At 50.2% G+C, this 10,386-nt stretch overlaps 1 protein-coding gene across 1 annotated transcript in view; it reads left to right on the forward strand.

Annotated features, from left to right (window-relative positions):
• Positions 1 to 8,344, forward strand: part of RUSF1 (RUS family member 1) — a 38,920-nt gene extending 30,576 nt beyond the window's left edge. The window contains exons 8-13 of the mRNA XM_075319915.1: positions 4,657 to 4,841; positions 6,929 to 6,986; positions 7,067 to 7,137; positions 7,226 to 7,324; positions 7,424 to 7,495; positions 7,744 to 8,344. Of these exons, the coding sequence (XP_075176030.1) occupies positions 4,657 to 4,841; positions 6,929 to 6,986; positions 7,067 to 7,137; positions 7,226 to 7,324; positions 7,424 to 7,495; positions 7,744 to 7,832 (574 nt within the window). The 3' untranslated portion in view covers positions 7,833 to 8,344. The remainder of the gene's footprint in view (positions 1 to 4,656; positions 4,842 to 6,928; positions 6,987 to 7,066; positions 7,138 to 7,225; positions 7,325 to 7,423; positions 7,496 to 7,743) is intronic.
• The last annotated feature ends 2,042 nt before the right edge of the window (positions 8,345 to 10,386 follow it).

A 10,386-nucleotide genomic window follows, 5' to 3' on the forward strand; every position in this document is an offset into this window, starting at 1 on the left:
CCCACACTGCTCATGGAGAGCTTGCTCTTCCAGAAAATGGGGGATACGTTCCCTGAACGTGCCCCCCATATTCTAGAAGATCCAGAGTCGGCGTGGGACCTCCAAAATGGATTACAGCGACCGGAATTTATTTATTTTCAATAAATTGGTAAAAGAGGAATGTTTCGGGGAGTTTTTTTTTCAAATAAATTTTTTTTTTGTCTTTATTTTTTTCTATTACTTGACTGGGTTAGTAATGTCGGGTATCTGTTCAGATGCCGTGACATCACTAACCCCAGGGCTTGATGCAAGGTGACATTACAGCTGGTATCAACCCCATATATTACCCCGTCTGCCACCGCACCAGGGCGCGGGATGAGCTGGAGCGAAGCGCCAGGATTGGCGCATCTAATGGATGCGCCACTTCTGGGGCGGCTGCGGCCTGCTATTTTTAGGCTGGGAAGAGTCCAATAACCATGGCTCTTCCCACCCTGAGAATACCAGACCCCAGCTGTCCGCTTCACCTTGGCTGGTGATCTAATTTGGGGGGGACCCCACGTTTTTTTTTTTAAAAAACGCCTGGGGAGCCCTCCAAATTGATCACCAGCCAAGGTGAAGCTGTCAGCTGTGGTTTGCAGGCTACAGCTGTCTGCTTTACCCTAGCTGGCTATCAAAAATAGGGGGGACCCCACGTCGTTTATTTTAATTATTAATTTTTTGGGGGGCTAAATACAAGGCTAGGCACCCTTTAGTGCCACATGAAAGGCACTAAAGGGCGCCAGCTTAGAATATGCAGGGGGTGGGACGTTATATTTGTTTGACATCTATCCATTCATCCATTGTAGCATTTTAGGCTGTGTGCCCACGATCAGGGTTTGCAGCGTTTTGGGCGCAGAGTGTTTTCCCTGCGTCCATAACGCTGCGTTGTGCAGTAGAAGCACAGTGGAAGGATTTTTAGAAATCCCATGCCCACTGTGCTTCTCTTCTCCGCAGCATACACTGACCTGTGGTGCAGCTTCCCAAGCCTCCGCATGTCAATTTATGCTGCGGAGATGAGTGTTCTCTGCAGGTAGCATAGAGCTCCACAGCGGCCTGAACCCAAATCGTGGGCATGGGCAGCTGCGTTCTCCCGTGGACAACACTCACATCTCTGCAGGAAGGCTGACACTGTGTACTAGACGCCGTGTCGCTGGATCATGGCCACATAGCCTAAAAGTGAGACATTTGTTGCTACAGCAACATTTTTGTGAAGTACCTGTGGATTCAAAATGCTTACTATACTCCTGAATAAAATCCAGTTTCCAAAATGGGGTCACTTGTGGGGGGTTTCTAATGTATAGGTACCCAAGGGGCCCTGCAAATGTGACATGGTGCCCGCAATTTATCTCAACTTTTCCAGAATTCAAATGGTGCTCCTTCCATTCCAAGCCCTCCAATTTATCCAAACAGAGGTTTTTGGCCACATGTGGGGTATCCCTGTGCTCATAAGACATTGGATAAAAACCTGTTGGGTCCACGGTTTGTTGTTGTCTCTTGAAAAAGTGAGAAATTTGATGCTGAAGCAACATTTTTGTGAAAAAAATGAAAATTTTCAATATGGCAACCTAAGCTTATCAAATTCTGTTAAGTATTCGTGGATTCAAACTGCTCACTATACACCTAGATAAAAGCCTTGAGGTGTCTTGTTTCCAGAATGGAGTCACTTGTGGGGGACAGCCACTGTTTAGGCACCTCAAGGGCTCTCCAAATGCAACCTGGCGTCCGCTATTGATTCCAGCCAATTTTGCAGTCAAATGGCACTCCTTCCCTTCCGAGCCCTGCCATGCGCCCAAACAGTTGATTTCCACCACATATAAGGTATCGCCAAACTCAGGAGAAATTGCACAATAAATGTTATGCTGAATTTTTTCCTTTTACTCTTGTAAAAAAAAAAAGATACCTGGTTGAAATAACAATTTTGTGGTAAAATTTTATTTTATTTTTTTCATGGCTCAACGTTATAAAATTCTGTGAAGCACCTGGGGGTTCAGGGTACTCGCCAAACATCTAGATAAATTCCTTGAGGGGCCTAGTTTCCAAAATGGGGTCACTTGTGCGGGGTTTCTGCTGTTTAGGTACCTTAGGGGTCCTCCAAATGTGACATGGTGCCCGCAATCTTTTTCAGCCAAATTTCCTTTCCAAAATTCAAATATTGCTCCTTTCGTTCCAAGCCCTCCCATTTGTCCAAACAAAGGTTTCAGACCACATGTGAGGTATCACCGCACTCATAAAAAAGTGGTTAACAAACCTTGAGGTCAAATTTTTGGAATTACCTCTTGAAAAAGTGAGAAAATTGATGCTAAAGCAACATTTTTGAGAAAATTATTAAAATTTTCAATATGACAACGTAACGTTAACAAAATCTGTGAAGTACCTGTGGATCTAAAATGCTCACTATACCCCTAGATAGAAGCCTTGAGGGGTCTAGTTTCCAAAATGGTGTCACTTGTGAGGGGTTTCTTCTGTTTAGGTACCTTAGCGGACCTGTAAATGCAACATGGTGCCCGCAATCTATTTCAGCCAAAATTGCTTTCCAAAATTCAAATATTGCTCCTTCTGTTCCGAGCCCTCCCATTTGTCCAAACAGAGGTTTCTGACCACATGTGGGGTATCGGCGCGCTCATAAGAAAGTGGGGAACAAGTTTTGGGGTCCATTTTGTTGTGTTATTTCTTCTAAAAGTGAATAAATTTGTGTTAGAGCAACATTTTTAGGTAAAATTTAATTTTTGCTTTTTTTCATTCCACATTGCTTTTGTTCATGTGAAGCACCTGAAGGGTTAATAAACTTCTTGAATGTGGTTTTGAGTACTTTGTGGGGTGCAGTTTTTATAATGGTGTCACTTTTGGGTATTTTCTGTCATCTAGGCCTATTGAAGTCACTTCAAATGTGATGTGGTCCCTAAAAAACTGGTTTTGTAAATTTTGATGTAAAAATGAGAAATCGCTGATAAACTTTGAACCCCTCTAACTTCCTAACGAAAAAAAATTTTGTTCCCAAAATTGTGCTGATGTAAAGTAGACATGTGGGAAATGTTATTTATTAACTATTTTGTGTCACAGAAATCTCTGGTTTAACGGTATAAAAATTCAAAAGTTGAAAATTGCAAAATTTTCAAAATTTTTGCCAATATTCAATTTTTTTCATAAATAAACGCAAAAAATATTGTCCTAAATTTGGTACTAACATGAAGTCCAATATGTGACGAAAAAACAATCTCAGAATCACCGGGATCCGTTGAAGCGTTCTAGAGTTATAACCTCATGAAGTGACACTGGTCAGAATTGCAAAATTTGGTCTGGTCATTAAGGTGAAAATTAGCTCCGTCACTAAAGGGTTAAGTTTGATGGTCGCCGAGTATGGACAGCCCGCTTGAAATCATCCCACAGATTTTCAATGATATTCAGGTCTGGGGACTGGGATGGCCATTCCAGAACATTTTAATTGTTCCTCTGCATGAATGCCTGAGTAGTTTTGGATCATTGTCTTGCTGAAATATCCATCCCCTGCGTAACTTCAACTTCGTCACTGATTCTTGCAAATTATTGTCAAGAATCTGCTGATACTGAGTTGAATCCATGCGACCCTCAACTTTAACAAGATTCCCGGTGCCGGCATTGGCCACACAGCCCCAAAGCATGATGGAACCTCCAACAAATTTTACTGTGGGTAGCAAGTGCTTTTCTTGGAATGCCGTGTTTTTTGCCTCAATGCATAACGCCTTTTTGTATGACCAGACAACTCAATCTTTGTTTCATCAGTCCACAGGACTTTCTTCCAAAATGTAACTGGCTTGTCCAAATGTGCTTTTGTATACCTCAGGCGACTCTGTTTGTGGAGTGCTTGCAGAAACGGCTTCTTTCGCATCACTCTCCCATACAGCTTCTCCTTGTGCAACGTGCGCTGTATTGTTGACCGATGCACATTGACACCATCTGCAGCAAGATGAAGCTGCAGGTCTTTGGAGGTGGGCTGTGGATTGTCCTTGACTGTTCTCACCATTCTTCTTCTCTGTCTTTCTGATATTTTTCTTGGCCTGCCACTTCTGGGCTTAACAAGAACTGTACCTGTGTTCTTCCATTTCCTTACTATGTTCCTCACAGTGGAAACTGACAGTTTAAATCTCTGAGACAACTTTTTGTACCTTCCCCTGAACAACTATGTTGAATAATCTTTGTTTCAGATCATTTGAGAGTTGTTTTGAGGAGCCCATGATGCCACTCTTCATAGGAGATTCAAATAGGAGAACAACTTGCAAGTGGCCACCTTAAATACCTTTTCTCATAATTGGATACACCTGCCTATGAAGGTCAAAGCTCAATGAGGTTACAAAACCAATTTAGTGCTTCAGTAAGTCAGTAAAAAGTAGTTAGGAGTGTTCAAATCAAGAAATTGATAAGGGTGCCCATACTTTTGCATCGGTCAAATTTTGTTTAAATGCGGATTGCACATTTTCTGTTAGTACAATAAACCTCATTTCAATCCAGAAATATTACTCAGTCCATCAGTTATTAGATATATGAAACTGCAATAGCTGTTGCAAAACCCCAAATTGTTATAAAGAAAAAAAGGTTAACATTAATAGGGGTGCCCAAACTTTTTCATATGACTGTACCTGAATATGATGGCTCTCTTCCCAGGGCAACATATCTCCTATTCTTCCTCCTGACATGTCTGCACCTTTACGCCAATTATCGTGCTGTTGGTTCTGTTATCATGGAGACCCTCAACCAGTCACGGCTTGCGATAGTCCTGGACCATTTTCTTCTGGAGGGACAGATCCTGAGTCCAGCTGAAGCCAACCCCAAGGAGCCACTGTTACCAGGTGGGCAGCACTGCAGTGGGCTGGACAGACCACCAATGCTGATATGTGGTGGACAGCCTCTCATAGTTTTGGGCAGCCTCTCATTGTGGTGGCATGCAGCCTCTCATGGTAGCGGGCAGTTTCTAATTGTGGTGGCGTTCAGCCTCTCGTGGTGGTGACGTTCAGCCTCTCGTGGTGGTGGCGGGCAGCCTCTCGTCGTGGTGGTGGGCAGCCTCTCGTGGTGGTGGCGGGCAGCCTCTCGTGGTGGCGGGCAGCCTTTCATGGTGGTTGCCAGCCTCTCATTGTGGTGGCGTGCAGCCTCTCGTGGTGGTGGCAGGCGGCCTCTCATGGTGGAGGCGGGCAGCCTCTTGTGGTGGTGGCGGGCAGCCTCTCATGGTGGTTGGCAGCCTCTCATTGTGGTGGCGTGCAGCCTCTTGTGGTGGTGGCATGCAGCCTCTCGTGGTGGTGGCAGGCGTCCTCTTGTGGTGGTGGCGGGCAGCCTCTCGTGGTGGCGGGCAGCCTCTCATGGTGGCGGGCAGCCTCTCATTGTGGTGGCGTGCAGCCCCTCGTGATGGTGGCAGGCGGCCTCTCATGGTGGTGGTGGGCAGCCTCTCATCTTGGTGGCGGGCAGCCTCTCATCTTGGTGGCGGGCAGCCTCTCATGGTCATGGCAAGCCCCTCATGGTGGCGGGCAGCCTCTCATGGTGGCGAGGCGGGCAGCTTCTTATGGTGGTGGGGCGGGCAGCTTCTTATGGTGGCGTGTCGGGCAGCTTCTCATGGTGGCGGGGCGGGCAGCCTCTCATGGTGGCGGGGCGGGCAGCCTCTCATGGTGGCGTTGCGTGCAGCCTCTCATGGTGGCGGCGAGCAGCTTCTCATGGTAGCGGGGCGTGCAGCCTCTCATGGTCATGGTGAGCCTCTCATGGTGGCGGGGCGGGCAGCTTCTCATGGTGGCGGGGCGGGCAGCTTCTCATGGTGGCGGGGCGGGCAGCTTCTCATGGTGGCAGGGCGGGCAGCCTCTCATGGTGGCAGGGCGTGCAGCCTCTCAAGGTGGCGGCGAGTAGCTTCTCATGGTAGCGGGGCGTGCAGCCTCTCATGGTCATGGTGAGCCTCTCATGGTGGCGGGGCGAGCAGCCTCTCATGGTGGCGTTGTGTGCAGCCTCTCATGGTGGCGGCGAGCAGCTTCTCATGGTAGCGGGGCTTGCAGCCTCTCATGGTCATGGTGAGCCTCTCATGGTGGCGGGGCGGGCAGCTTCTCATGGTGGCGGGGCGGGCAGCCTCTCATGGTGGCGGCGTGCAGCTTCTCATGGTAGCGGGGCTTGCAGCCTCTCATGGTCATGGTGAGCCTCTCATGGTGGCGGGGCGGGCAGCTTCTCATGGTGGCGGGGCGGGCAGCTTCTCATGGTGGCAGGGCGGGCAGCCTCTCATGGTGGCAGGGCGTGCAGCCTCTCAAGGTGGCGGCGAGTAGCTTCTCATGGTAGCGGGGCGTGCAGCCTCTCATGGTCATGGTGAGCCTCTCATGGTGGCGGGGCGAGCAGCCTCTCATGGTGGCGTTGTGTGCAGCCTCTCATGGTGGCGGCGAGCAGCTTCTCATGGTAGCGGGGCTTGCAGCCTCTCATGGTCATGGTGAGCCTCTCATGGTGGCGGGGCGGGCAGCTTCTCATGGTGGCGGGGCGGGCAGCCTCTCATGGTGGCGGCGTGCAGCTTCTCATGGTCATGGTGAGCCTCTCATGGTGGCAGGGCGAGCAGCCTCTCGTGGCGGGGCGGGCAGCTTCTCATTGTGGCGGGGCGGGCAGCTTCTCATGGTGGCGGGGAGGGCAGCTTCTCATGGTGGTGGGGCGTGCAGCCTCTCATGGTGGCGGGGCGTGCAGCCTCTCATGGTCATGGTGAGCCTCTCATGGTGGCGGGGCGGGCAGCCTCTCATGGTGGCGGGCAGCCTCTCATGGTGGCGGTGTGCAGCTTCTCATGATCCTGGTGACCCTCTCATGGTGGCAGGGCGAGCAGCCTCTCATGGTGGCGGGGCGGGCAGCTTCTCATGGTGGCAGGGTGGGCAGCCTCTCATGGTGGCGGTGTGCAGCCTCTCATAGTGACAGGAATGTTGTTTCTCGTCAGGTCTCGGTACACAAGTCTCGGTGGATGTCGGCGTGCCCTTGAGTGCTGTAATATCCAGGTAGAGTCATGGCTGTCTCTGCAGGGTAGCTGAGGGCTGTCTCTGCAGCAGCTAAACGGCTGTCTCTTCTTATATTCCAGTGTCTCACAGCTGGAACTCCTAAAGAAAGGAAATGATTGTCTGTACCTGCTGGGGTGGCGGAGAGACTCGGGTGAGCTCGGGATGGTCCTGCATTGAGCCCCTTCTGCAGGGTACGATTAGGGGAAATCTGGTAACCTTGTGGTTTTGTCTCACTGCAGGTCGCATTGCGGTTGTTTTACATGAGAGAGCAGGCAGTGTGGATGTCATCAGATCTGTGCTCCATGCGGAGATTCTTCACAGAAAGACCTCGTGCTCAGGTGTGTGTCCCGGCGCTGCCTGTATGAAGGCCACAGGCCTGTGTTGGTGTAGTATGGAGAATCTTTGATAGTAATGGCGCTATTCCTCATGTTCTTCAGATCCTGCCCGCTACAGTGTCTTGGCAGAGACGCATGGATACGTCAACCGTATGTTCCCGGACTTCTGTCATGGTACTTATTCTGTTCTAAGTGTCGTGCCCTCCTCTGTGTGCCATCCTGCCCTCCTCTGTGTGCCGTCCTGCCCTCCTCTGTGTGCCGGCCTGCCCTCCTCTGTGTGCCGGCCTGCCCTCCTCTGTGTGCCGCCCTGCCCTCCTCTGTGTGCCGCCCTGCCCTCCTCTGTGTGCCGTCCTGCCCTCCTCTGTGTGCCGTCCTGCCGTTCATGGTTATCTCCCATGCAGTCATAGCTGTCTCTTTTGCAGGTTTGCGTGCAGCGGGCTGGCTGACCGATCGCAATCTTCTTGACTCCGATGACTGGAGGGCAAACTGGAATACAAATAAACAACTGTGACCACTATTGTGCGACCATCAGTGAAGAAAGGTGGCTGTGCTGTGAATAATCAGTGTAAACTGAGACAACAATTGTATAGATAAGGGATAGCCAAGGGGATGGGGGTGGTGCTCAGGACTGTGGAGAACGACGGGGGTGGTGCTCAGGACTGTGGAGAACGACGGGGGTGGTGCTCAGGACCGTGGAGGATGACAGGGGTGGTGCTCGGGGTTAGCTCAGGACCGTGGAGAATGACGGGGGGGTGTCGAGTTCAGGCCCGTGGAGGATGATGGGGGTGGAGCTCAGGACTGTGGAGGATGATGTGGGGTGGAGCTCAGGCCCATGGAGGATGATGGGGGGAGGAGCTCAGGCCCGTGGAGGATGATGGGGGTGGAGCTCAGGCCCGTGGAGGATGATGGGGGTGGAGCTCAGGCCCATGGAGGAGGATGGGGGGGGATTGATCAGGATTATTATAACACATATGCAGCTATTACTTTGATTTTTAAAATCTTCCTAAAATAAAAGTTCCAGAATCCGCCCACGTTCCCGTTTGGTGTCCTGACTGTGTTTTGTGATTTGTTGATTTCTGCTGTGGTAAAAAGGCAACGGGGGCGTGGAGAGGGGTTATAAAGAAATACAGTTTAGGATCTAGCTAAAAAAGGAACAAGTAAGAATGTCAGAAATCCTTCTGTAATTAAGCCTGAGCCTCCATCTTCAGATGTCCTCAGAGAATTCCCCGTCCTCTGTGGTTACAGCTGCACTGTGATCTCTGTTGGAAGAAAGCTCATTGAGCATTGAAGAGGTTCACAGAATGACTACAAACCCCGCCTCCTCATTACATATAGTCACACTCCTGAATTTAAGCTCCACCTCCTCATTACATATCACAACCCTGTATATGAGCCCCGCCACAATACCTATCATCATACCCCTAGATATGGCCCCCTCATCATAACCTATCATTACACCCCTGAATATGAGCCCTGCCTCCTCATCACCTATCATCCCGCCTCCTCGTTACCTATCATTATCCCACCCCAGAATATGAGCCCCGACTCCTCATCACCTATCATTATCCCACCCCTGACTATAGGCCCTGCCTCATTACCTATCATTATCCCACCCCTGACTATAGGCCCTGCCTCCTCATTACCTATCATTATCCCACCCCTGACTATAGGCTGCACCTCCTCATTACCTATCATCCCAGCCCTGACTAAGCTACACCTCCTCATTACCTTTTATTATCCCACCCCAGAATATGAGCCCCGACTCCTCATCACCTATCATTATCCCACCCCTGACTATAGGCCCTGCCTTCTCATTACCTATCATTATCCCACCCCTGATTATAGGCCCCACCTCCTCATTACATATCATCCCACCCCTAATTATAAGCCACACCTCCTCATTACCTATCATTATCCCACCCCTGACTATAGGCCCCGCCTCCTCATTACCTATCATTGTGCTACCCCTGACTATAGCCCCTCCTCGTCATTGCATGTGATGTCAGTGTGGCGCCTGTGACCTGGTCAGGCACCACTGAGTACTGCACTCAGGCTGGGTCAGTACAAAACAGGTAATCCCAAAGGCTGACTAGGGTGTGGCCACACAGACACTTAGTAACCAGGACACACACACAGCTTAGAGGGGACCCCTGGGCAGACCCAGGGAGGGGGCGTGGCACTCACATCCCAGCTAGTGGTGGGTAGTGGGACTGGAGACAAGGAGTGTGCAGTGGCAGTCAAAGGAGTGGAGCAGCCGCATCTGAAGGGTAGAACAGAGGAGCAGGACCCTGTCAGACCCTGCACCTGTAGTGGCTGCTGGCGGGGGAGAGCGGCTACCCAGTGGTGCTGCCTGAAATCCACCTAGTGAAGAGGTGGCTGAGTAAGAAGACTACCGGTAGACCAAGCCCGCACGGGGAAACAGGTCCCTAGAGCAAGAACCCATTTACTCGGCCTGCTAAACCTGCTGGTGAGGGTACTGGATGTACCTCACCGAAACACACAGAGTCCGCAGCATCCACAGCAACGAGGGGGCCCATAAGTAAAAGAAGGCAGGCAGCCAGCATTACTTGGTCCACGCTGTCAGCAAACGGCCAGAAAGGGGAGAACGGAAGTTGCAACTTCCCTGGGTGATTCCCGCAGTACTACAAGTAAGGAGTCACCCCAAACAAGAAGGGCTAGGAAGGCGAGTCAGCAGTCACCCCTGGATCAGCCTGAAGGACACCTGGTTCCACCTGATTCATCATAGCATCGCCCGGGTCGTCTCACTGTGCCACCAGAAAGTGAGTAAAAACCCTGAAAGACATTGCTGCCTATGTGTGAGTTCTTCTGCGACCTGTGGTACTGTTGAGGATAAGAATTGAGTATCCAAAAATACTTAATTCAGCCATTTCATAGACTCAGGTATATAGTGTAGTAAATGTAAACTAACACACGTTTGTGAATGCTTTTGTTCCTTACTAACATGTATATATGTATATTGCATATTCAGTGTATTTTCCTTAGACACAGTATATACCAGCACATGTAATTTTAAAGATGGCTGCCATTTCCTGTCTACACCCGAG

The sequence above is a fragment of the Anomaloglossus baeobatrachus genome, chromosome 7 (genome assembly GCF_048569485.1).
Source record: "Anomaloglossus baeobatrachus isolate aAnoBae1 chromosome 7, aAnoBae1.hap1, whole genome shotgun sequence".
NCBI lineage: Eukaryota > Metazoa > Chordata > Amphibia > Anura > Aromobatidae > Anomaloglossus > Anomaloglossus baeobatrachus.